Source organism: Thermobia domestica, chromosome 6 (assembly GCF_964235325.1).
Source record: "Thermobia domestica chromosome 6, izTheDome1.hap1.1, whole genome shotgun sequence".
NCBI classification, from domain to species: domain Eukaryota; kingdom Metazoa; phylum Arthropoda; class Insecta; order Zygentoma; family Lepismatidae; genus Thermobia; species Thermobia domestica.
Window position 1 is genome coordinate 164,482,626 of NC_137459.1, and position 27,189 is coordinate 164,509,814.

General features: G+C 33.9%; 1 protein-coding gene across 2 annotated transcripts in view; it reads right to left on the reverse strand.

Annotated features, from left to right (window-relative positions):
* Window positions 1–27,189, reverse strand: part of LOC145688305 (uncharacterized) — a 1,380,532-nt gene that overhangs the window by 302,534 nt on the left and 1,050,809 nt on the right. The window contains exon 1 of one of the 2 annotated variants that reach the window (XM_081762321.1): window positions 25,134–26,221. The exons of the other annotated variant lie outside the window; for it this stretch is intronic. Within the exon in view, the coding sequence (XP_081618447.1) occupies window positions 25,134–25,210 (77 nt within the window). The 5' untranslated portion in view covers window positions 25,211–26,221. Of the gene's footprint in view, window positions 1–25,133; window positions 26,222–27,189 lie in introns of those variants that run through there. 2 annotated transcript variants of the gene reach the window in all.

A 27,189-nucleotide genomic window follows, 5' to 3' on the forward strand; every position in this document is an offset into this window, starting at 1 on the left:
ATTGAGTTTTTCTTGAACACGGCTCAACTGCTGACAGTACATGATTGCATTGATGCTCTGAACAGCTGGTAGCAGCTTCCGATGCACGATGCCGAGAGTAGTCCACTAAATACACAGGAGAAACTTCTTCTGGTGCAGTGCTGGTTTCGGCTGTTTTGGAACCGATTTTTGTGATGCTAACCAATGATGACGGCGCCGTGGAGCTTTGCACAGGACCCACTTCTCATCACATGTCAACACCCAGTCCAGAAATGGCTTCTTCCTCAGACGAGACAGCAAAGAAACACAGGTGTCCGCTCGCGTTGCCTTTTGGCTCGGAGTCAAATCGTGTGGGACTCATCGACCCAACTTGTAGTGCTTGCCAAGTTGATAGAGGTGCTGCTGAATGGTTTCTTCACTCACACTCAGGCCCGTATTTAGGTAAGTGTATTCTGTGCTCGAGCACAGGGCGGTAGATTTTAGGTGTCGGCAAAATTTTGGAGTTTTTAAAATGAAATGAAATGAAATCTTTAAGTTTTACGTCCCACAATTATGCCGGCGAGGCTAAAGAAGACTGTGATTATGAGGATGAATGAAATGGTGGTATAAAGAAAGTGAATGAAAGCTGGAAAATCCTGAGAAAAGCCACATACGCAGTGTTTGTCCACCACAAAGCTCACATGGCGCAATCTCAGATCGAACAAAGGACCTCATGCACCAGAGGTGAACGCTCTACCTCTGAGCCACCGCGACCCTCAGAATTTTTTGAAAATTCACAAAAAAGTAATATTTAAAACTAGCAGCCCGTAGAATCCCCGCACAAGGATGATAAAATATGTTAATGTGTTTAATTCGCTCTAATTACAGTAGTTACTAATTAGCTAGCTTATCTGATATTTTTTTTAAAAAGTCATCCTCTCCCATCACTACCCAAAGGGGTGAGGATGAACTTGAACATCAGGAAAACTGATACCATTAAACTCAGCGACCTTGAAAAGTATGAATTCAACACTAATATCAGTCGTTTTTGCTTAATTTTTAAACTTCTCTCCCTCCCTAAGGAGTGGAGTATGACCTTGAAGGTGAATTAGATTAAAACTGTCACTATTCATCTCGTTAACCCCCAAAACTATCAATTCAACTATAATATTGGTCGTTTTCGGGGAGGAGGGGCGGCAAGTTATTTAGAGCACAGAGACGCACAATATATAAATACGGGCCTGCTCACACTGAATTGTAATGCAAGCTCCTCACATGTCTGGCCACTGTTCTCATGAATTGCTGCCTGACGATCTTCATTTTATACATGTGTTGATCTTCCAGCATGTGTTGTGTCTTCGAGTGTTTCTTCACAGTTCTTAAACTTGTTAAACCACAGATTTGCTCAATTCTTTTGGGGCGGTCTTTGTATGATTTTCTTATCTAAGTAAGTAACTTTATGGCCGACCGATTTAGCGTTTTCCTTTTGATGTTGGAGAGCCGAGTTCGGTTTCCGGTAGGAGTATATGTGGTCGATTGATTGAATAATTGATTTAATTTATCGATCTTAGAGAAACACACATACTGGGAATCAAATTCGGAACCATATACAGAAATACCACACGCTTTAACAACTTGGCCACAAAAGGTTAATACGTGTTATTGGGATCCCACTTTGAACTATATAAGTCAAGTTTCATGTAATCTTAATATTGAAAGGGGAAATTAAAATCCAATCAATGAACTTCAAGTTGTGTAGAATGTTTTCTGATTAATTTACATATACGACTTCAAATTATAAATAAAACAATCCAGATAGATCAATATGTGTGTTAAAGGCACTTCTATTTTAGTGGAATGCTAACCAAAATTTGCAGTTAAAGACTTTTAAAAAAATATTGCCTGAATTTGTCAGTTCAAAGTGTTCGAATATAAATCAGTTATTATTTATAGAAATCACACCAAATAATTTCAAAATTGTCTAATAGTTTGGAAAGTTATCAACTATTTTATTAAAAATGATATAATATTCGTCTACTGAGACATAAAAGAAGTATTTTAGTGGTAAAAGACAATCAAAAAATGTACCTTCAGTTAATAAAATATTTACTTTATGAATTAAACTTTTAATTCATTGACATAGTAACTACATTCAATTATAATTGTCCACTAATAGACTGCTTTATTGATTGTGTTTAACTGTTCAAATCGTTTTTTTTTTCTCCTCAAAACCAAATAATAGATCGACCTCTAGCATAGGCAAAAATCAAGCCAAGAAGATTGCACATTCCTTGCGGTTCTACTAGCTCGTGAGACTTCCATTTAACCCTCAAGGGAGGTTGCTTTTTCAACTTGATCAATACCATTTTCTCTCCAGACTGTTCAACCAACTAGAGGAAGGACTTTTAAATGAGAATGTGTGTGAAAAAGAGGTGATAACATACTTGTGATACGAGAAATATTTTAGTGCTGTATGGTGTATAATTGCTAGTTACTTAACTTATTATGATTGAATTAAATATGTATTCATATTATTCTTTAACTGCCTCACACAATATTTAAAAATATACAAAGTACAATCGTACTACTATTAGCAATTACTAAGAATGCATTATTATTATTATTATTATTATTATTATTATTATTATTATTATTATTATTATTATTATTATTATTGATTAATTGGTTAATTGGTTGCTTGCATTAGAAAAATGAAATGAAATCATTAAATTTTACGTCCCCCGGTTATGCCAGTTAGGCTAAAGGAGACGGTGATGATGAGAGATGAGTGAAATGGTGGAATGAAGAAAATGGGAGGAAACGGGAGAACCACGATAAAACCCACGAGCACGGTGTTTGTTCACCACAAAGTCCACACGACGCGAGCTGGGATCGAACCAGGGACTCCAAGCGCCGGAGGTGAACGCTCTACTACTGAGCCACCAAGCCCCCTTGGATTAGAGTTTAGCATCCATTTCAGCAGGAAGGTTATATGAGGCCTGGACCTACAAGTTAACGTGGAATCCGAACCACATGAGCTCCTACCAGGAATAATAATAATAATAATAATAATAATAATAATAATAATAATAATAATAATAATAATAATAATAATATGCGAAGAATATACATTTAGAATTTATACAGAAATAAGTATTTTGAGTCAGAATATAATTAACAGAACAATATTTACCAGTACATCATTCACCTCTGGATCGAGGAATCACACGTACGAATAGTTGTCACGCCACATGAACTTTCAATATAATACGCCAAAATGTTTGGTAACATGAGATTATACTTTTTTTTATATATTTTCTTCTTACTTTACGTTTTACGTTAGCAAAGTTCCATTTTTTACTGACACTATTCACTCAAAATTAATTGGTAAATCTAATAGAATGATATATTTAGCGTAGCATTTCATTGCTAATCATATAGACTAAATCAGATAGATGAGTATTACACTTGGACGACGATGGATGAATTTGTGGTATAAGAATGCACAAGTATAAGAGGCAACGAAAAAAAAAAAACTCAGAAATTCACCATAAGTTTGTTGCCTACAATAAATGCGCATTACTTCGAAAGGAAGCAGGGATCCTTCCTAGCAGTGATGAGCAGTCCACTACAACTGACCAAATGTTCACACTGAGAAAAATACGTTCTCCAGGCAGTGGTATATTGTACAAATTTACGGAATCCTTTTGCTTACTACAGAAATCTGTACGGAGCATACGTTATCCGTATGCTACATAGGCACTGCCCTTAAATGTTACATCATGCCGTCTAATATCTAACAATCTTCCTTATATTGCATACATATATGTATATTTCCTTAGTCAGCTATATGTTATATATATATACATGTCCATTTGCATATTGCATCCTGACCGTCTATATTGTTTCACACGGAAAGTACGTACACATGGAACACTTAAACAGAAAGTATTATGAGACATGCGTTTTCAGTTATACGTTTACTGTACGTTAAATCTAAAAGCTACAGGATTTACAAATGTAACATACGATTTTAGCACGCCATATACATTATTTTCTCAGTGCACTTCGAAGCTAATTGTAAAAGTACCGTATATAAACTATTTTGCTAGAGACTTCACCAAATATGGAAGAAAACGAATATAATGTTAGTACTACTTTCTATCTTTAAAATAAACTAATCTTCCGAAAATAACATATCAACTGCAGCACGTAACAAATATCACGGTCCAAGAGATATTTTGCTATTTGTTTTATTTTTTTTTATACCAGATAAACTATTTACAAATCTCAACTTTCAAATTACAACGAAAGTGCATAAATGCCAGGTAATTCTAACAGAGATATGAACAACAAACTGCAGAAGAGAAACGAATACTCGCCCATCAGACTTCATCACAAGACAAAAGTGTTACATAGCAAAATGTTTAATCCAACATGATCTCGCAAGCGTAATTCGTGGCAAAGACAAAGATTAAAAACTTCTAAGAGACCCATGGTACTATAAATAGATGCGTGACATGGAACAAAAAAGATAGTATGATTTCAACTCTATAGGAAGTGTTATTGCATTATTGTACTTTTATATTCGGCATGCATATGCGGTAGGATGCTTCTAGTACTTTTATGACAGGGTATAAGAAAGCTAACGGTTGCATTTGCGCACATTCTCGCGTTAAGGTTAAAACTCACTAATGTTTAAAACTGAGTTATGTTCGTGTGAGAACTTGAAGTACAAATGGTTATTCTAATAAAAAAAACTAGTTTTATACACAATATCCACCTAGTTGGCGTAATATTGAGTACAAGTTGTTTATGATTGAAGTCAAATAAGACTTCTAAAAAATAACTTTGAATGCTAGTTTTTAACGGAAAATTTGTGAACTCTATAGAGACAAAACAACTAAACTTTAGATCCAGAAGAAAACCCATATCATGAACAACACTTAAAACTAAAATTGTTCAATACTCTCTAGGTTTGGTGTATATACTTATCGCTTAACTTTTTTCGTGAATTGTCATGTTATGAATGACGGAATAAAGAAAATCAGGTTCAATATATTCTCAAAATCTCTAATAACATGTATAAAGATGGCATCCCTTTGTTATATTGTATTTAAATAATTAAATGCAGTGCTCTTCACATTTTACAGTAAATTTAATATTAAAATGCAAATCCATTGACACTGAATTTATAAGTTAGGTATCTTGATCTGTCAGGACAATTTTAGGTAAATTGTAATACAAATCACATTTGCAGCAGTTTTTCGACTTCTGTTCTCTCGTATTACCAAATAAAGTTCATGTGACACAGTAATGTTGTTATCCATAAGCGTTATAAGCTAACGCTCACGTTACGTCCACTGCATATTCAAATCACATCTAGACCTGGACGTTTAGCTAGTTGGCGCTTAGTTGGGAGTCAGAAAAATGCAGCTAATTTCATTCTATCTTTTAGTAAGAGTGAAAAATGATAGAAGTATATAGTGTAAAAATAGCTTATCGTTGGTGCGTGTATTTAAAGTTCACTTCCCGATAGGGAACAAGATTCTTTAGGCTTAATTATGATCATAAATTTATTAGGAAGTTGTTTGAAATAAGAAGTAGCAAACCATGTGGCATCGTTTCTCCTAATCCTTGTTTCACTTAACCAATTATTTTGTACAGTTATTACTAAGGCCCGGATTGTATGTAAAAGCATATTTTTTTTTTCAAACACGTACAAGCCCAAAACAAAGTTTATTGTCCCAATTAAGAGTCTGCAAGCGCAAATTTTAAAAAAAAAATCACATAAAAATACATATTTCCTTAAAAAAGTTTTGCAAATAAATATTTTGTAATAAATACATATTTTAAATAATTTTCCGTTATTTTATTCTAAATTTCACAAATAATTGTTTTTTTCCTTTTCTCGAAAGAAATTAACATCGAAAAAATAATAGGTTACATAAATATATCCATCGTATTTACGAGCAATTTCCCACTTGCAGAAACAGGATCGTTATAAATTCTGCTTATCTGCGCTGGGATAACTTGTACCAAACAAAGAGCTTCTAAAGAAGCTCTTTGTACTTTGAAGCCAAACCCAAGGGGAGGACGAGTGACCGTAGGTGAAGGGGAGGTAATTGTAGGCACAATGTTATATTTTATATTAATAAAGAAGAAGAAGGGTTTCGTCGCAGTACGTTATCGTTTGCTACACTACCACGTGATTTGTCAGTCGAGCTTCAAAGTCCCACTCTAATTGTTGCTCTTTTACCAGAAGTTTTTGATGCCAAACGTCTCTTTCTTTGTAACATTATCGCGTTTGAGTCTAGAGATTTGACATCAATGTCTTATGTAAAACACCAAGTTGTGGGATTCTTGTTAGCTGAATCATTGTCGTACAGTGGTGAAGTTTATATTTTTGGATCTGTGAATTAACGATGCCCAAAGGGAAATCCAGTGTGCGTGAACGTTTAGAAAACTACGTACTGGAATTTAAATACATTTTTACCACCGACGGTAAAATCTTATTTTTTCAACCGTGTTCGGAACGTGTAACTGCAGATCAACGTTCCCAGGTAATGCAACATTTGTCAGGTAGTAAACATATCACTGCTGCGCCACGTGTTTCATCGCGACAACCTCTCATTGGAGAACGTACTGCACCCTCATTTTCCAGCGTCACAAGAAACACACAGTACTCTTTAGATTTGTGTAAAGCTTTCGTTTATACTGGCATACCTCTGTATAAGGTAAACAATCCCAAGCTCTGAAATTTCCTTACAAAATATACAAACTTGGTCCTCCAGATGAGTCAACGCTTCGGAAAATCTATCTACCTAAGCACTATAAAGAAACATTAACACACACATTAGGTCCGTATGTGAAAACGAAAAAAAAAATGTGTGAGGATTAATGAAACTAGTGATACTGTCAGTATTAGAAAACTGGAAAATGCTATAGTAGGTGCATTGAAAAATGATGAAATAATTTCCCGACAACACATCTTGCTAGCCTCTTAAAAACTTTCAGTTACGAATAACGTGAAAATTGCCAGGCTGTTTAATGAATCTTTCCACATTTTGTGGCCGAATGGTGTGGACTATGACAATGTTGTGCTTTTTCTGACTGATGGTGCTTCTTATATGAGGAAAGCCGGTGGTGATCTTTCTGTATCTTACTGTAATATGATTCACATGGCATGTGTCGTACACGCCCTACATCGATTGTGTGAAAAGATCCGAATCCTTTATCCTAAAGAGGACAAGTTAGTGACAAATAGGAGTTTTTTTTCTCGTAAAATCGCCAACTAGAATTCAACTTTTCAAAGAAACAAATCTCGATCTTTCACTTCCCCCAATAGCCGTAATCATACGGTGGTGTACGTGAATTAATGCAGTACTATATTATGCACAGAATTTTCAAGCATTTGTATCTGTTTAACTAAATTAAACCCAGACGATGCTTTGTCCATTGAAATTGTTCAAAATTTAGTAAGTGACAGTGGCTTGCAAAATGACTTGGCTTTTATATCTGTCATTTTTTTGACTCACTCTATAAGGAAACTAAAAACTAGGATATTTATTGAGTACTTCCGATTAAAGAAGTACAGTACGTTAAAAGAAAGCTGAATGTTCTTTCTGCTTCGAAAGTTGAAGTTGTAAGAAAATAAAAAGAATTTTTTTGAGAAAAAAACATTGGCTATAAAACCCTATATAAACTATCTGAAGTATTGGAAGGCCAAAACACAAGCGAAGTTGATGGTGTGAATATTCATGATATGCCCCTTTTCAAATATGCGAGGTTAACATCGTGTGTATTTGCTTTTCTCAATATAAGGCATTATTCCGTGACAAAAAGGCATGGCTTTACGATGGACAATTTGGAAATGACGTTACGTATTCACTGCAATGCCCATGGAATTTTGACATTTGATGAATAGGGGCTATTGGTGAGCAACAGTATTTATATGTCTTACCTTGGGCGTTTTCTCACTCTTTTTCTTGTTATTTTTTTTAATTCTTAACAAATATTTCTTTTTTTAATTTTTAGCACATAAAAATAAATATTTTACAGTTTTAGAACATAAAAATCCGGGACCTAGTTATTACATAAATCATAAAATTTACGTACGCTATTTTACGCAAAATGAGGATTCTTGTTTTGCCAAATCCTTGTTTTTGCCTAAAAGATGGATAATAAAAACATCGCGGAATGAAAACTGGAAGGAAATCACAAAAGCAAATTTCCTACTATAAGAATAATTGGGAAATTGATATCTATCTATCTATCTATCTATCTATCTATATCTATATCTATCTATCTATCTATCTATCTATCTATCTATCTATCTATCTATCTATCTATATATATATATATATATATATATATATATATATATGTGTGTGTGTGTGTGTGTGTGTGTTATTGATCTCTGGTCACTTTTAAATGGAGTCTTCAGTCTTCGTCAACCAACTAAGTGAACACCAGAAAACTATTTTTTTTTTAAGTTTGAAGCCAAATTAAACTTCAATAATTTTGTGTAAAACGAAGTAAGAATTACCAAATTAATTATGCATTGCAGGTAAAGAAGCAAACGAAACATTTAATTAATATCATGCTCTCAGCAACTCGTTTCCTTTCGTTTTCGGCAGTAACTGACTCATGTATAGATCACCTTGTTTTAAATTCTACATGTTCTCCATTCAAATTACTGTAGCTTTACAGTCTTCATCACATTTCCAGTATGACTGTTCACTTACAAGTTGGTTAATAATATAATTCTAATATCCAGATAGTTTATCACCTCTTTTACTAGAACTAAGTGAAACAGACATACTTAAACTTAGCATATGCAAGCGTGAAAATTACATGTAATCACTAGTACAATTACGGTAGGAAAATACTGTTCCGACATTGCACACTCTCTTATACAGAACAAAATCAGATCATTCCTGGTTGAGTAAAAAGTTGTTTCGTAAGGAGTTAGTTAATATAACTGGGAACTGCTTGCTTCAGATTGGCTGAAAGGCCAATTTAGTCAATCTTCATGAAAAATCAAGAAAATTGTAATATCGAGAAAATTGTAATTTCCGCGATTTTTCATTGCCCATTATTTTACGAAACAAAGATTAGGAAAATCAAGGATCACTATTTCGCCTAAAATGGCGGACACAAATCTTATCACTCATCTGTCATAACTCTATGGTATATTGGGGTCTAGGTCAAAACCCCCACAGCCAAAACCCCCACACTCAAGAAATGTGAAAACACCCACACAAACGGTCATAACCCCCACACAAATGGACAAATCTCCCAAACGCAGGAACGGTCAAAACCCCCACAGCCAAAACCCTCACACTCAAGAAATGTCAAAACGCCCACATAATCGGTCATAACCCCCACAAAAATGGACAAAACAGCCACACATAGCAACGGTCATAATCCCCACATAAATGGACAAAACTCCCACACAAATGGTCAAAACTCCCACATGCAGAAATTGTCACAACTGCCACACAAATGGACAAAACCCCGACAAAATCGAACAAATCCCCCAGACTCTGAAATGATTGTCATTCCACGTCTTTGTTGTGGCTCTTTATGACGCCCAAGAAGAATAGTTGCAACATCAGTTTAATTGGAATAAAAAATGTTATTAAAAAGTACAAGGGCAATACATGCAACCAGGATCATTTCAGAGTGTGGGAGATTTGTCCGATTGTGTGTGGGTTTTGTCCATTTGTGTGGCAGTTGTTACTATTTCTGCATGTGGGAGTTTTGTCCATTTGTGTGGGGGTTTTGTCCGTTTATGTGGGGATTGTGACCGTTGCTATGTGTGGCTGTTTTGTCCATTTGTGTGGGGGTTATGACCGTTGGAGGTTATGACCGACTACCAGTGTGGGGGTTTTGGCTGTGGGGGTTATGACCGTTCGTGTATTTGGGAGATTTGTCCATTTGTGTGGGGGTTATGACCGATCGTGTGGGCGTTTTGACATTTCTTGAGTGTGGGGGTTTTGGCTGTGGGGGTTTTGACCGTTCGTGCGTTTGGGAGATTTGTCCATTTGTGTGGGGGTTATGACCGTTTGTGTGGGCGTTTTGACATTTCTTGAGTGTGGGGGTTTTGGCTGTGGGGCTTTGGCAATGGGGATTTTGACCGGTTCCCGTATATTGATTAGACGAGACAAGGAAGAGGCCAAATAATGAAAGCTCGGTAGCGGACTACGTCTAGAAAGATGCTCTTATAGCTAATCCTTATTGTGGATGTTGCTCATGTCGAAAATGCATACTTCCATTGTGAGGGATTTTGTTTTCTTTACAACGAACATAAGCATTATGGGGACTTGCTTTTCTTTAGTGTTAAAAAAAATAAGATTGGACTTATAACAAAGCACGTGTTTTGTAATATATGCATATATGTATGTTCATGTATGTATTTATCTATCTACATAAAGAGAAGAGAACAGACCCTCTTTCACCAATTTTTTTGATTATTTTGAAACAGCGAGATGATATTAAATAGTGTAGTACATAAATACAAAGTCTAATTATGTCCTATTAGACGTTCTCTCTGTTAAATACTTTATAGTTTCAGAACTTCTGAATGTTTGATGGTTTATAACCCTACTTGCTGTGCGTTGTTCCCAGTTTGAAGCCCGGTGGGAGTCGACGCAAAGCTGCATAGTGAATCAAATGAAGATTTGTAACACCCATATGTGATATGCATTTAAACTTTTCTTTGTAAAACATGGAATATCTTTCTTCTAGTTTTAACTTCAGGGGTACACGGGGATAGATAAAACGTACAAAAATACCGAAATATATGTAGGAAAAATATATTAACTACATTCATGAATAAAGAGCACGAAACACCGCATAGAACTTCGTCATTACAATTACTTAAAAACAATCATGTTATAGTCCACATACTACTAAAACATTAGTTTCGTTCATGGAATAGGAAGAAAAACTTAATAAATAATTAAAAATGAAAAATAAATAGGTGAAACAAAAATAAAATGTTGGTCATAAAAATTTGTATTGACATTTTGTGTATTTAGTTTTATTCATTATATTAACTACGTTTTAATTAACTTTAATAAGTATGAATATCATCTATATGAATAAGTTTTTTTCACGTACACAACTTAATCATGTAATAAACACCCTGATACTCACGCCTAATACCTTCTTACAAGGGACAACACCCAAGTGTTCCGCTCCGATTTCAATGATTTTTTTTTTCTGATAGAGGACATGCATGCATTAGTTGTGATGACAGAAATTTTTGCCATAGTGCATGTTTTCTATTTTTCTATAATTTTTAAGTGTTGTGATGTGTTTATTAGAGATTACTGCAGAAATCCCTTACTACCCTTTGTAAACGGAGTTTTAATGAAGAAAAGTAAAGAACAACCATGTGGATACATATAAGGCCTAAGGGGAAGTCGTATGGTAGGTATGATCTTGACGGCAGCCATATTGAAATCCATCATTTTGAATTAGAGTCAGTTTTTATTAATGTAATAAGGTGACGTGATACATAATTTTGGGCTAGAATTTAATCAGAAAAACAATGGTGAAGTTAGTTTTAAGATATGCACATTTGGGGAAAAGTTACAGGCATATTAATTGTTTATACTTCGCGTATTAATGATAATAAGTGGATAAAAGCTTCGGCAATATGAATTAGGCCTAGAGGGAAGTGGTACGGTAAGGGTAACCTTGACGGCACCCATCTTGAAATCCGCCATTTTGAGTGAAAGTGAAGTTTTGAAAAATGAAAACCATAGCATGTAACACCTCATTTTAATAGCAAATCTTGCCAAAAATTCAATAGTATCCTTATTTTTGTTCTATAGTTAACCAGTATGGATTTAGTACTGCTTCTAATATGCACCAAACGTCTATTATTCGATCTTTCAAATTGGTAACACCCTAATTTTCAAAGAACGGTTAAGATACCGACTGGCACTTTGCAATTGTTGACATGGCTCATGTTTTCTAAATTTATTACACTTTTTAAGAGTTGCGAGGAAAGTTTGCTATTAAAATGAGGTGTCACATATTATGGTTTTCATTTTTCGAAACTTCACTTTCACTCAAAATGTCGGATTTCAAAATGGCTGCCGTCAAAGCTACCCTTACCGTACCACTTCCCTCTAGGCCTAGTATGTATTACTGAAGCTTTTATCCACTTATTACAATTAATACGCGGATTAGTAGCGGAATAAGGGACTTACGCACGTAGTAAGTATAAACAATTAATATGCCTGTAACTTTTCCCCAAACGTGCGTCACCATTGTTTTTTTTTTATTAAATTCTAGCCCGAAATTATGTATCATGTTACTTTATTATGTTTAAAAAACTTAACCTTAATTCAAAATGGCGGATTTCAAGATGGCTGCCGTCAAGGTCATACCTACCAAACGACTTCCCCTTAGGCTTTATATGTATCCACATGATTGTACTTCACTTTTCTTCATTAACACTCCGTTTACAAAGGGTAGTAATTGAAATCTGCAGTAATCTCTAATAAACACATCATAACACTTAAAAATTATATTAAGAAAAATAGAAAACATGCACCATTGCAAAAACTTATGTCATCACAAATAATGTATACATGCCCTCTATCAGAAACATATATATATATATATATATATATATATATATATATATATATATATATATATATATATATATATATATATATATTGTCATAGGAGCCGGACATTTGGGTGATGTCTCTTGTTAGCACATTCAAATTGATGTCACTGGCCCAAGAGATGGCATTACCTTTTGTGGCCCGTCCATCTATTGATGGCAATGAAACTGAATTTAAGAAAGAAAATAGACGAGTTAATGTTTGTGCATAAATATACGTAAGACTATTCTCTCAAATATTTTTTTTGTCTGCTTTTATAGCTGAACCTAAAAAGTTTGACATTACTTCATCACAAGCTTCATTTTTTTTTATACTATTCGTTCAATTACGAAGTGTCTACAGTAAGTAGCGTGTCAGGCGAGACATTCTCCAAAAGTGATGTCCAACCTAGCAGTCTCTTCGCTTAGTAATGGATACGATGCATGTCTAAACAAATGCGTTACGCTAAGTAAAAATAGACACATTTAAAATGATGAGATTTTTTTTTCTTTCGAGCAAAGATGGGAGAGGAGAAAATATGGCGAATACATATATAATATAAATGTGAAGTAGATATATTACGATCTTGATTCGATCTTCTTTCTTTTTCTCTCCCCTCCACCTTGCTCTTCGTGTTAATCTTGCTTTTAATTCTACAGCGTGTCTCAGCCTCAGTCTAAAAGCGTATGTATGAAGTACATGACTGAACCATTTTAACAGTACAATTCAATGTATTTTGGTATTCTAAAATATTCTTCTAAAATAACTTCTAAAATATTAAAATTTTTGTTTATTTATTCAAACGACTGGAAGCCCTCCGAAATGTGCGCGTAGAGAAGAATGTAAAAAATTAGTTGGGTCGAGCGGAAAACGAATGAGAAGGCGCTAGGAATGGTGGGGGAGAAAATAACAATATTAGATATTTTTGAGAAGAGGAAGAGAAACTGGTTGGGATATGGTCTGAGAAGAAATTGTATCATGAGGGACGTATTAGGTGGGAGGAAAGGGAGGGAGAGGCGAAGGAGGCTACAATTAATGGACGATATAAAAACAGAAAGATCATACGTGAAGTCGAAGAGGTTAGCGGAAGATCGTGGAGAATAGAAGCTTCTCAGCAGGGTCAAGTGACCTGCCAATAAGAACAGAATACCTCTAATGATGATGATGATTCAATTAATAATAATAATAATAATAATAATAATAATAATAATAATAATAATAATAATAATAATAATAATAATAATAATAATAAACGCGGAGTAAGGACTCGCTCGAGTTAGGTACTGGAAACATATACTTTTGATTAAAAAAAATGAGCGAACTCGTAAAAATGAAACATTTCAGTTTTACATCTTAAGATCATGCCGACTGTGCTAAAGGAGACAGTGATGGTGAGAGTGAATGGAATTTTGGAATGGAGAAAGTGGAAGGAACCCGGAGAAAACATACGCACATGGTGTTTGTATATTATAAACCCACACAGCGCGAGCTGCGATTGAAGACGAAAACACTCACACACGGGAGATGAACGCTCTATCACTGAGCAACGGCAGCTCCAGGAGCGAACATTCGTTAAAAGTTTTTCAAAATTTCTTTAAAAGGGAGCAATCCTTCTGTAATATCAGTTTCTGGCTTTATATTCATAAAACCTAACTCTAAACGTGCGAAGAACCTACAAGTATATATGACATATATAATCTCCTGTGATCGATGAAAGTTGCGGCTCCCGAACTCTCTCTCTCTCTCTCTCTCTCTCTCTCTATATATATATATATATATATATATATATATATATATATATATATATATATATATATATATATATATATATATATATATATATATATATATGTATAAACCTATATGATATTTTATATCTTGTGAACAGTGAAAGCATTCAACACACCACCGAGACATTGCCCATAAAAGCCAGATTAGGAGCTTGGCCATTTGGTGAGCAAATAGCCCGGGGTTGATTTCTCACGGAGGCAATGTAATTCGGATCCTACCTCAAGCTGTAGGTCCACGTCTCATATAGCTCGCTGCTGAAAAAAAAAACGCTAAATTCAAATACAACCAGCCAATCAAAAATCAACTTCGAATTCTGAAATCAAAATTATTGTGATTTGAATTTGTACAGTCATTGACAGAAGTAAACACCCTACTTTATATGCAATATGTACAAAAAAAAAATGTGCTACAGTATTTTCTTTTGTTGATGACTGTTATGCGTTCCGCTCTTGAAGTGATCTCTTTTAAAGCAGTATTTGAATATACACACAAGAAGGAGACTTTTCTTGTATAAACTTCCTTATATTGACTTTCCTTTGGCAAACTTCCGAGTACTTTAGAGAAGCACGCATCAAACGAAAGCTACCTTGACAATGACAGATAGGTCGGTCGAGACGCTTCAATTAATCGATAGATTGATGTTAAAGACATTAATCAAGGAAGCATTTCTTTGTTCCTGATTTATAACTTAATTTTATTCCACATGTTCAGCATGATGATGAATGCAGAGGTTTTGCTTAGCTTAACGAACTTCTTTCCTCTCTCTCGATTCTGCTATAACAGAATCTTGTTTTCGTCTAGTTAATGTCGCTTGCGTTTCAAGTTGTTGATAATGAATAGACGAAGCACAGTCTGTTGTTTTGTGACTAGAAAAATGTGTAACGCATGCGTTAATCAGTAATATTTGCTGTAAATAAATTTCTGTAATTGTTAAGATACAATGAGGGAATGTAAAAGCAGAAATTTACCCATGTTTCATTGTTTTATTTTATTGGTTTGTCACTTATTTGAATATTAGCTAAATTGTTCGTTGTTTGCCGGATAAGAGCGACGAAATGTATTTGAAACTTAAGTAAAACCACACATATTTTTGCTCAGAAAATTTGTTGACATTAATTTGAAGACAGTGAGGTTTCGAAATCGTTTATCTTCCCGAATCGCTCCTAAAGTCGAGTAGTAGTTCAATCACGTTCTCGTACCCGAAAACTTCGATTCAACCCATATTAACTGTAATTGCCATCCCCATTCGGCTCTACCAAATTGAATTTTAGTAATATACGTGTTCTGCCTGAAGTCAAGTTCTAGTTCACGTAGCCTATCCTAGCTATGTGGAGCCAGTAAGGTATACAAGTACGGGAAGATAGTCCGTCATCTTTTGACTGTGATTTAAAAAAGGGCTACGACAAACCGACAAAAAGTGGAATTAAATGTCTGTTTTATCATCTCATTCTTATGCTATTTAGGCTGAAGAATAGGGATTGTTATGAAATAAATAGTGGAATGAAAATTTTAAAGGAAATGGAAAGACTCCGAGAAAACTCCACGGACTGTCTACTATAAGCTCATATGGCTTGAAGGACCAAACCAGAAGCTACTCTCATCTTAAACGAGGTATTTACCGCTGAGCCACCGTGCCCCCATGATAAACTAATAATTAAAATCTCGAGTAGAGAAATAGGTTGAGAAATTAGGTTAGGAATACCACGTATACACTAACTTTGTAATTAAGACTTCATTGTATGTAATCATTTGTAGGCGTCCATTAATATTCCACTGACATAAAACACAATGGTTTCTTGTAATGTCAAGGAACCAGAAATCTTCATTAAAGATAGATTTAGTGAAGTCGCTTCTAATCAAAATTTCCCAAAGATGATATTTAGTTGCAACAAGTCATTGGCAAACAATAAATTAGTTCATTACATAGAAATAGTCAGACAAAAGAACGAAATAAAGGCAAATCAATTATTTCATTTACTCCGCATTTTCTTGCTATTTGCCAATTTTATGGAGTCCAAAATAGTGGTATGCAAGTTACAGAGCCTAACCAATCTGAATTTTTAGTAAAGGCATAGTGTCATTGAAATGCGTTCTGTTGTCCTTGAGCTGAATAAATAAACATATACATCCTTTCATGTATACATACATACAAAAATATTCACAACTACCCTTTAGAGTTATAATGAATGCAGACAAAAAATATATGAAGACAATGTTCCTGCTTGGTTTTGGAACTAGTTCAAACAACTTTTCTTAACCAAAGTCACAGAATATTTCTTGCACTATTGCCGTAGATTTAACTTGCATATTATTAACAGGGTTGTGTCCACAATATTCAGGAATTCTGGGTCCAGTTTAATCACCTGAAAATTCGTCAATGCAATTCGGAATATATTACTAACGGTATTAAAGAGTAAACGTGTTTATTTCTCCTCCTAGTCAGTCATTTCCAACTGGCCGATATACGACGTAGAAGTGCTACATTAGAATCTGATAAAAAAGTAAATAGAAAACAATGAGGAAAGGAAAGGATTTAATGACGTGGGAGAACAAGTGTTGGTAATACACATTCAGCAACTGATCCACGAGTAGTATACCACCTGTGGGATCTCTGCTACGCTATTGAACTTAAGATTTACCTGTCACCATTGTTTGTTCTCGACGCCAGCCAGCTTCTTCTTCCTCTCACAAACAAAACGAGAAGAAAACTGTGACGTCACAGAAAATTCAATTGGAAATAGCTACTCATAATCATAATCACCACAAGTTTACTTGTTTTCTTTCCGCAAATTCAATATCTTCTAAACGCTATGGTCCTTAGCAATCGTTTTGCAGCAAGGTTTCCCTCCCTTAGGTCATTTACACTTTCAATAAAACTTATCGTCTCTTTCCACCCTAAACTACCCTAATTGCTCTCTAATATTTTTATAATATACGTTAGAAACTTTTTTTTTTGCTCCTTTCCGTCACCCTCATTATTGTTATTGTCCATTCTATTAGCACCTTCACGCACATTTCTGTTTTTTAATCTACTTATTTGCCTCCATATTATTATATAGACAAATTCAAAGGCATCTATTATCCATTTCATGAAGATAGGCCCCTGATTTCGCGGTGCTGCCGTGACGTCCAGTCAAAACTTATATTGCATTGTCGTACCTCGTTGGAATTGCTGAAATGTTGTCTTTTCAACACTTAAAACATAAAAATTTTCTTTATACTATGTAGTGAGAAAAAAATAAAAAATAATGAAACAGTGCGCATTTTTTTCGTACTTTTTTGGTAGATCAATGTTCATAGGACTATATCTCAGAAAAGAGACCACGTGAAATAATTTCCTGTGTACAATATGTAGATGCATCCATTAACTGTAATTTGTGAAAAGTTCAATTTTGATCACTTGATATTTTTGTGTAATTAAAACAAATGTACGACGCTCTGATCTCCTTTACCATGGTAGGTAGAGAAACGTACAAAACACTGTTCGAAAATTTGGAAGTCTAGTGTTCCAAATATTTAGAACTATTAACAAAAAAGGATTTAGTAAGTAGAGTATTTATTTAAAAAAAAAACAAATGTTTACTTCAACATATTCTCTGTGTTAAGCGGTGAGCCATGTTGCAGCCCAATCTTTAAATTCCCCGCGCTTATATGAAGAAACAGCATACAGTAACTGGAAGTGCGGCAACGCTGTCGTACAGTGTTGTCGCGTTCAGGAAGCTTGTAGCGCGAAACATACATCATAAGAATGTAAGAGGAAGAAATATTTATTATAACTTTTCACAACATCATAAAATAATAATGCATGTACACTCAGGTCCAAAATTATTATTGCATGTGTATAAATATGTTATTGTAGGAATATAATTTGATAACGAATTCGCCTGGTATTCCTAATAATGTTAATATGTGTACAATCGGCAAAGACATGTAGGCTATGTGGCAAATTTCATGTCAAAAGAGCAGTAAATAAGAACAATAAAACGAAAATAAATTTTTCTTATCCATTTAGCAACATTTTGTTTTACTCATGTTAATTTTTGTATTTATAATTCTTTTCCTATGAAATTTACCACAAATATACATTTCCCGACTCTACTTTTAGTAGCAGTATTAAAAGTACCCTGCAAAATCATTATCAAATTATATTCTTACAAGAGGACAGTTATAGATATGCGACAATAATTTTGGGCAACAGTGTACACATCTCAATGTAATCGAAATAAAACGTTGAAGTAACACATCCAAAATCTCATCTGTTAATCTATTTAGGCCCTACTTCATTCACTTTTGTTATGGCTTTGTTGACTCATCGCTGCTCCTGCTATCTTCCTGAATACTTATTAACAATGGCTCCATTTCTACCTCAAGATCTATCAGTATACACACTTTACAGCTTACGAACATGTTAAAGGTTAAAATGAAATGTATTGTAGCCTTGGCAATCACGTGTCCACCCAAGTTCTGCGATCAATTCCCCTGCTGAATGTACACAGAATGGGTCCTTTGTTTTCTTTTAACGAAAGAAAACAATGCAATGAGCAGATGACGAGGGCTGTATTTGCGTCTAATCACGTCACACTGATTATGTCTTCAACACATCCCTTCGGTTCGTAGGCGTCAAAAATTTACACACGCACTAACATCATATGGGTTCATTGCAACGAGACGGACGAATGGGCATTTATATTTTCCTGAGTATATCTCGTGCTTTTTGATTGAATATATATATATATATATATATATATATATATATATATATATATATATATATATATATATATATATATATATATATATGGATATTCCTTTACGAGTGGCGGTATTACAAAAAGAAGAGGCAAAAATGTTTATCGATAATGAAATTGCAGAACTGATGAATGTCTCCGATTCAGACGGTTATGAGTTAGTAATTAATAGTAATGACATTGATTATTCTGTGCTCAGTGGCGTATCCGGGAGTGAACAAGATAGTAAGTCTGTTTTAAGTAAACCTGAGGCTGCGCCGGGAAAGAGAGAAAAAAGACGCGTCGTTCTTATTCAAAGGCAGATTCTGATGTAGCTTGGAGCGATAAAATTCAAGTAAATGCAAAACCCTGTTTAGTGATGTCCCGGGAATTGATCAAAATGCTGGGCTATCTACAGAGTATTCCACATATAAAGTATTTCAGCTATTTTTACCAATGAAGTTTTATAGTAAAACGAAAAGTTGAGTTGCTCTTGAGTTTAGTGTCCTGTTCAGCAGCGAGGCTATATGAGACCCGGACCTACTGATTAACGTGGAATCCAAACTACATGAGCTCCCGCCAGGAATAGTAGTAAAATAAATTAATGAATACGCAAAACAGCAGACTGAGAAAAAAATTACTAAAACAAAAATCTTTGTTTTCTAAATGAAAGTGTGTTACTTCAATTGAAAACAAGGAACTTTTTACACTAATTATTCACATATGCCTTGTACGGAAGCCAGCTTTACACGATTTTTACAAATCCACTACGCAAGAGCTATTATTATGCCTGTCAAGTGCTGGAAGAAGCTTTTTTTTTCTGTTTGACTTATCACACATGTCAATGCTCACATACTGTACAGGAAGAAAGCATGAAAACATATCCCTTCGAACTTTTTATGCTAATGTATCAGATAAACTGCTGCACTCAGCAGGCATTAAAGTACAGGGATCTTCACCCGGTAGAAGGCTGATAGCAAGGGGCCATTACACATAGAGAGTTTCCCCCAATATCTGCAAATTCTAACAGAGTAGGACAAAGGAGATGCAAAGTGCGTAGCATCCGCACGGTGAAAGGAAGTTTTTAATAAATATTAGCGTTTATTGCAGGGATGCAAATAACCACTCACCCGGGGCGTGTGGTTCATCGGTGCGGGCGAGTATTTAATATCATACGTAAGTGAAGTAAATTATTTTTATTATGTGATGTGGGCTAGTAACTTTTTTCTTGGTCGAGTAAACTTTTGCTGCTTATTTGCATCCCTGGTTTATTGTCTGATATATGAAGTTGGACTTCGCGTGGGAAAGTGCTTCGAAATGCACAACACCAAAGAGAAGTACTGGGACTCCTAGATCTGAAAACAGATTTTCTGTGAAGTGTAAACTCAATATTACATATCAACTAAGGTTGTATCATATAATAAACTTTTTGCGTGTATTTGTTTCTGTGCAAGTGTATTTTGTACTACGTGCAGTAAGTGAAAAAGTGACAAAAAGCAACAAATTTTCGAGGACTATCACATGCAAATCCACCCAAGATAAGAGTTTGCTTTTCTAATTTTGAACATTTGGCACATTTACTGTATATCCTGTTAATTTCTAATAAATTTGTTTAAAATCTGTGGAGACATTAATTTAAAAAAAAATATCTCTAAAAAGTGCCGGACAGTGTGCATGACAAGTTTAAATACCCGTCCGGCTGAGAGTGTATACGGGCCAGGAAAATGTGGCAACATAGCTCTCCGTATAAACTGCGAGAGCGAAGGTCGCAAAGCAGAGAAAATCATAATGTCATATTTGTAATTGTTTATCTTTTAAAACAAGTCAAAACAGTTTCGTTGAAAAAAAAACTACTTTAAGATCTTTCTAAAAGTTTTTTTTTCAGATTGTTAATACACTGCAGCAATTCAGAGATAATGACGTCTCACTTTTTACTGAATAACAAGAAAATTACTGCGTGTTGAGTAATGAAAGTTTCAGAACTTACAGGTAATATATGCGTCTACATATCGAGCACAGGAAATTATTTTATGTTGTCTTCTTTCCGAGATATAGTCCTATAAACATCGATTTACCAAAGAAGTACGAAAAAATACGCACTTTTTTATTAATTTCTAATTTTTTCTCACTACACAGTACAAAGCAAATTTGTATGTCTTAAGTATTGAAAAGACAACATTCCAACAATTCCAACGAGGTACGACAATGCAATGCAAGCTTTGACTGGACGTCACGGCAGCACCGCCAATCAGGGGCCTATCTTTATAAAATGGATAGTAGTTGAATGTGTAGACGATTTTCATTTGTTTTCTTTATGCAACTTATATGTCTCTACAAGTACTATAGTATACAAGAAATTCGCATGTGATTAACACTTTTTCTTAATTATTCGTGTTCATTGATTAAAAAGTCTTTGATTTTGTTTCTCGTTCAAATTTCATATTTTTATTAATAATATTATATAATAAAAATATATAATATTTCCTTTTTATTCTTCAATTTCAATAATTGACGTAACTGTTGTTTTCGTTCAGTCACTGCTACTGTTTGAATATTTTAAATAGGTATGTTTGCTCCACATTCTTATACGTAATAGCTTTCTCTCAAATTTTCTATCTTCACGTCATTTTTCTTTCTAGATTATGTAACAAGGACCATATGGAGGATTCAAATAAAGTTCTTTTGTGCTTATTTCATTCATATTTGAATGGTTTGGAAAAGAAATAAAGATGGCGAAAATATGTCAACTTAACCCTAATAACTTCTTTCGATCCTTTTTCAGATCCGAGTTGAAGTATCATACGTATATATTTTATGAATGGGTCCGAAATTTTTGACCGCCATCACTACCATCTAATTGGGTTGATTATTTATCGGTCTAATTAACACTCATTATAAATGAAATTGCATTTAATAGAATTTTAAAGAATTCATGTGATTGTGGTAAGTATGAGTTTTACTTTTTGATACAACTGTTAATATTATGACATTTTTATTTGTGCATCATTTTAGCATTATTGATTGTTTTAGTTTTTCTTTATCTATTTGTAGCTTATTTTTTTATCCAGCCAAAGAAACGATCTATGATAAAAACAATGGTTCAAACGACTGAAAGAAAGTAGCGTCGAAACATTATAAAAAAGTTTTCTACTTTGAGGATTCACCTCCAAGCCCTTTCTATTACAAGGAATATTCATTACTATTACATATTTTCGTCAGTTGGATACACGTAGTTCAAAAATAAAATAACTAACACATCCCTACATAAATCTCTGTATTCTTATTTGTACCTAGGATGGTATGAAATATATGCATATTTATGTATCTTACTAACAAAATGTCTTACCTAGGGTAAGTGCAGAACAAAATTAGTTGCGCATTCGTTTAAACACAACTATAGAGTTATGTCAAACACTGAGTAACCATTTCTTTCTTTAAAGTCTGATCACCCATAGAAAAATTGTTCGAGTTCCCAAACATTGATCAAGTTAAACATTCAAATATATTTAATATATTTATAAATACTTAATAAACTAAAAATTTTGTCAAATGTGTAAATATTTCTTTTTTAGAAAACATTTAAATATTTACAGTAACCAGGACATATTTTTAAATAATTTAGCGGTTTCTAAAACATTTAGCTAACTAAAAGTTATATGAACATTTCCCGTATGGAAGATGTTTACATTTATGAGTTTATTATAAAGCACTGCTAGATGTCCCCCGCCGAAATGACACATTCTCAGTTTGTTTCTTAAATCAGAGGATACTTAAGAGATTATCAGAATTTAGTAGAAACTTAATATCGGCATTTCATTTTAACAGTTTATATAAAATAATACATCTTATAGCTACCATCTTCTCCAGTAGTATATCTGTTAGTTTTATGCGTATCGAAATTTTAGTTCTTCATTTTGTCCGTGCTTAAATCATTATTTTTGGGCTAGACAATAATTTGATGCACAAGAATACAAGAATGGATTAAACAAATGTTTGTTTGTACAATGATAAAATAGTGTAATATTATAAAACTATGAAATTAGGAATTAAGGTACATTAACATAGAGCGCTTTTTTAAGTTAGAAAACTATTAGTAGTAATATTTAAAACAACATTATTGTTAGTATTATTAATAGCTTTGCTGCAATCCCCTTTCTAATTGGGAAGGAATTACCGTAACACGATTTACATTTTATGTTTTTTTTCGTAATATTAAATTTTCATAGGTGACAGGAAAACTAACTATAATTTATTCTTCAGTTTCAGTTGTGCTAGTATGAGAAATACTCTTTATATTAAAGAATGGTAGACAGTTTTTTTTTGGATGATATTTTACAAAATAATAAGGGTCTAATAATTTTGTTGTTTATTGTATTTTGGTAGAAACGATTGGTTTAAAAGCGGCTTACTAAAGCACTTACCAATGCTTCATTGTGATTCATTTGAATGAAATATACTTTACTTTCTTTCACGTCAAGGACTAGGCGTAAATGTTTCAGAAAATAAGTGACAATTGTGTTTTTAAACTCCAATAAATACATACATAAATAATAAAAGTAAATAATAATATTTAAGTGTTTGAACATGATTTCGACATTGTTCAGAAACCATTTTTGGCCATTGTTTAACATATGCAAAATGACATGAGGTGTTATATATAAGTGAACAAAGAGTGTCTACAATTCATCCTAAGAGTGGTTAATAGCAAGTTAAGTGGTTAACAGTGGTTAATACGAATATTCTAAGTGTACCTGAAACTGTCCAATGGGTATAGTGGTACATAAACTATTTCTAAACTGTGCTAGAACACTTCATACATTTACTAGTCGTTTATGTACTCGTGTGTACTCGTGGACACATTCGAAATTCAGGTACATTTAGAATACTCTTAAAGCATTTCGTATTGATCACTGTTAGGATGAATTGGAGACACTTTTTTTCACTAGTAAAACACTTCACGTCAGTTTTAGACATACCAAACCATGGTTCAAACATTAATCATTTTTTTTTGCAATGTACGAATTAATGAAGATGATAGACCAATACTATGTTCTTGGGTGATGAAGAAAACAGAATTAAGCAAAGGAAACGGGATCTTCAGAAAATCTAAGAACATAGTATAATATGGTTTGTCTAATATGTTTAACAGTAATATATAATTAACATGTATAACAATATTATATATATATATATATATATATATATATATATATATATATATATATATATATGTATATATATGTATATATATATATGTATATATATATGTATATATATGTATATATATGTATGTATAACGATATATAATTAATATGTATGTATAATATGTTTTAATAAAATAACGATGTCATCCACTTCAAAAATTTGTTACTAATCAATTCCAATATTTGGAAATCATTGAGCATTATATGCCATTTAGTGACAGAGAGCTCATCTGTGATGTGTGGGGTCCCTGGTTCGATATGTGTTTGGACCACGTGGATATTGTGGCAGACAAACATCGCATGCATATGTTTCCTCGGAAGTATACCGTTTCCTCTCACTTTTTCATTAAACCAATTTATTCGTTGGCATTCATGACTGTCCTTTCCCTTAGCCTTGGAACATAATCGTAGGACATTAAACTAACATATTTCATTTAACGTAATTTTCATTATATGGCACAGTAGGGTAAGTTATGAAGTTTTTTTGGAAGTTCTTTCGTTTCCTCCCACTTGGATCATCCCGTCAATTTATTTGTTGCCATTCACCATCAACGTCTATTTTAACCTCATAATGCAATCGTGGGACGTTAAACGCAAAGATTTAATTTAATTTACTTTTAACTATATGCTACTAGTAAGGTAAGATATGTAGTAAAACTGTGATAGTTCTGTTCGATTTTGAAATTCATATTATATAATTGTCACGAGAGGGCACCTTAAGGACAAAATGTAAGAAGTTTCAATCTGTTAAGAATTGAAATATATACAGTTTCCTGCCATTGACAATGATTACCGACTAGAAATACTTTGAAACTTCTTACCTTTCAGATTGCGACCTAAGTGTGTTGTGACACCATTGAAGAGTCATTTGACAGAGTCGGAGGAAAGTGAATGCCATGCCACAGGTGAGAGCAGTGTTTGGGGTTGAAGAATCACAAGATTGAATTATATTAACATATGTGTATATTTTTGTAGGGTTTCATCCCAACTGCTCTAAAAGTCTGTCTAATCTGAGAAATGAAAGGCAGGCGAAAAGTTGAGAGTCACTTCATGTGTTGTAAACACTTCAGTTTTAAAAAGTTCACTCATCACACTACTATAAAAAGAATATGTGGTCCATTCATCACCCATACTCACACACACGCGCGTATATTATTTTACGAAAAGTTATTGTCGTATGTTTATCAGTGCCAACAGTCTTCTTTTGCTTGAAAAAAAAAACGATGAACTGATTTTGTTTAAGGAAGTGCCTTGTTTACGAGCTTTTAAGTTACCATATTTTGAGGATCAATCTGAGTGACGTCCTTCAAACCTTTTTGTATACGGTCAAACAATGCTGCCAAAATCATGACCTTGCCCCCACGTGACTTAGCGAGGGCTACTGTGGCGTCAAGTCATCAAAGAAATAGCCGTTTGATGACTGATCATTGGACAATACACCACCAAAGCTATCATTGCTTTACGACCATTCACGTTCAGTTGGCAAACACTAAGCACCTAATGTATCAACTGTCCTGAGCGAGACTCGTTCCACAGCGAGCTCCCCTCTGTCTGTATAAAAACAGGCATGCTCTTCATCAGCTGACTACAACACCAACACGGGGCTACCAGTGCCATCTTTCGAGCGCGCTGGAAAGCTGGACTCCAACAGTGTCATCAGGCGCGAGGGATGCTAGACAATTGATTAGGAAAACGTGGACTTGTAACACAGAAAAGCGTAGGCGGTGTGATCCAGTGCCATCCGTGATCGCGTGCCCAAGAAGTAGAAATTGCAAACGAATGATTTCGATGTTTTCTTATCTCGAAGAATCGACAAGAAAACACTACGTTTCGTTCAACATTGCGGAAAATAGTAAAGTATAAAGAATATTGAATAAGAATTGAACGTTGCTGTTTTGAGACCCTACTTCTGAGGTTGCGACTCTTTCTCTGCGAAAGCTGGGAAGTATGTCTTCAAAATGCGACTGCGCTGTGCAGTGGTTCCTTTTGAATATATCTTTACAAGAAAGAAACACAAAGTTGTCTTAAAAGACATCCACCCTCGCCTATCCCCAGTTTCCATCACATTATAAATTCTAGAAACAACACAGGGATTTTCTTGTTTCGTAACTCCTACCAATTATAGTATAATACACATATCTTTTAAAATTATTAGTAATTGATGAGAAATTAAAGTCAATTATAACATTAAACGTACTTGAATGAGTCTTAAGATACAAATTCAATTTAATAAGAAGTAGAAACAACAGTTGTTCTTTTACTTAATACTTGGTTCATAATAAATGATGATAATAATGTTTGAAATATTTGAAATGTTTATTGGGAATAATAATAATAATAATAATAATAATAATAATAATAATAATATAATAATAATAATAATAATAATAATAACAATAATAATAATAATAATAATAACTCTAGAACTAGGAAATTTAGGTATTGCACCGTAACTTTTGTTTGTTATTCAAGTGACCAAAAAAGCTGGGCTTACAAAGAAAACATTAAGTAAACACACTTAACTGTATTTTGGTCGCATTTTCTTGCATTTTTTTTCAATACAGGTATCTTTCTGTATTTTCCCAATGACATTGTTTTGTTTATTTTTTAGTCCTTTGCCGTTTTTTTTTTTTTTGCTCTAATAATTTTTAAAAAATCCAAATACATGTGGCATGCCATTATTTTCGCTTCAATGCAGTCCTGTTAGGAGGAAGCTATTGAATAGGAAATAATGGGAGATTGGAACATCAAATTGACCCGTCACAGCTATCACAAATCAGTATGATTGGCGCTTTTATGCATACAATATTCCCGTAGTGACCGGAGATACAGAATTACTGAGTAAAATAAATAAATAAATATTAAAATGTACCTATT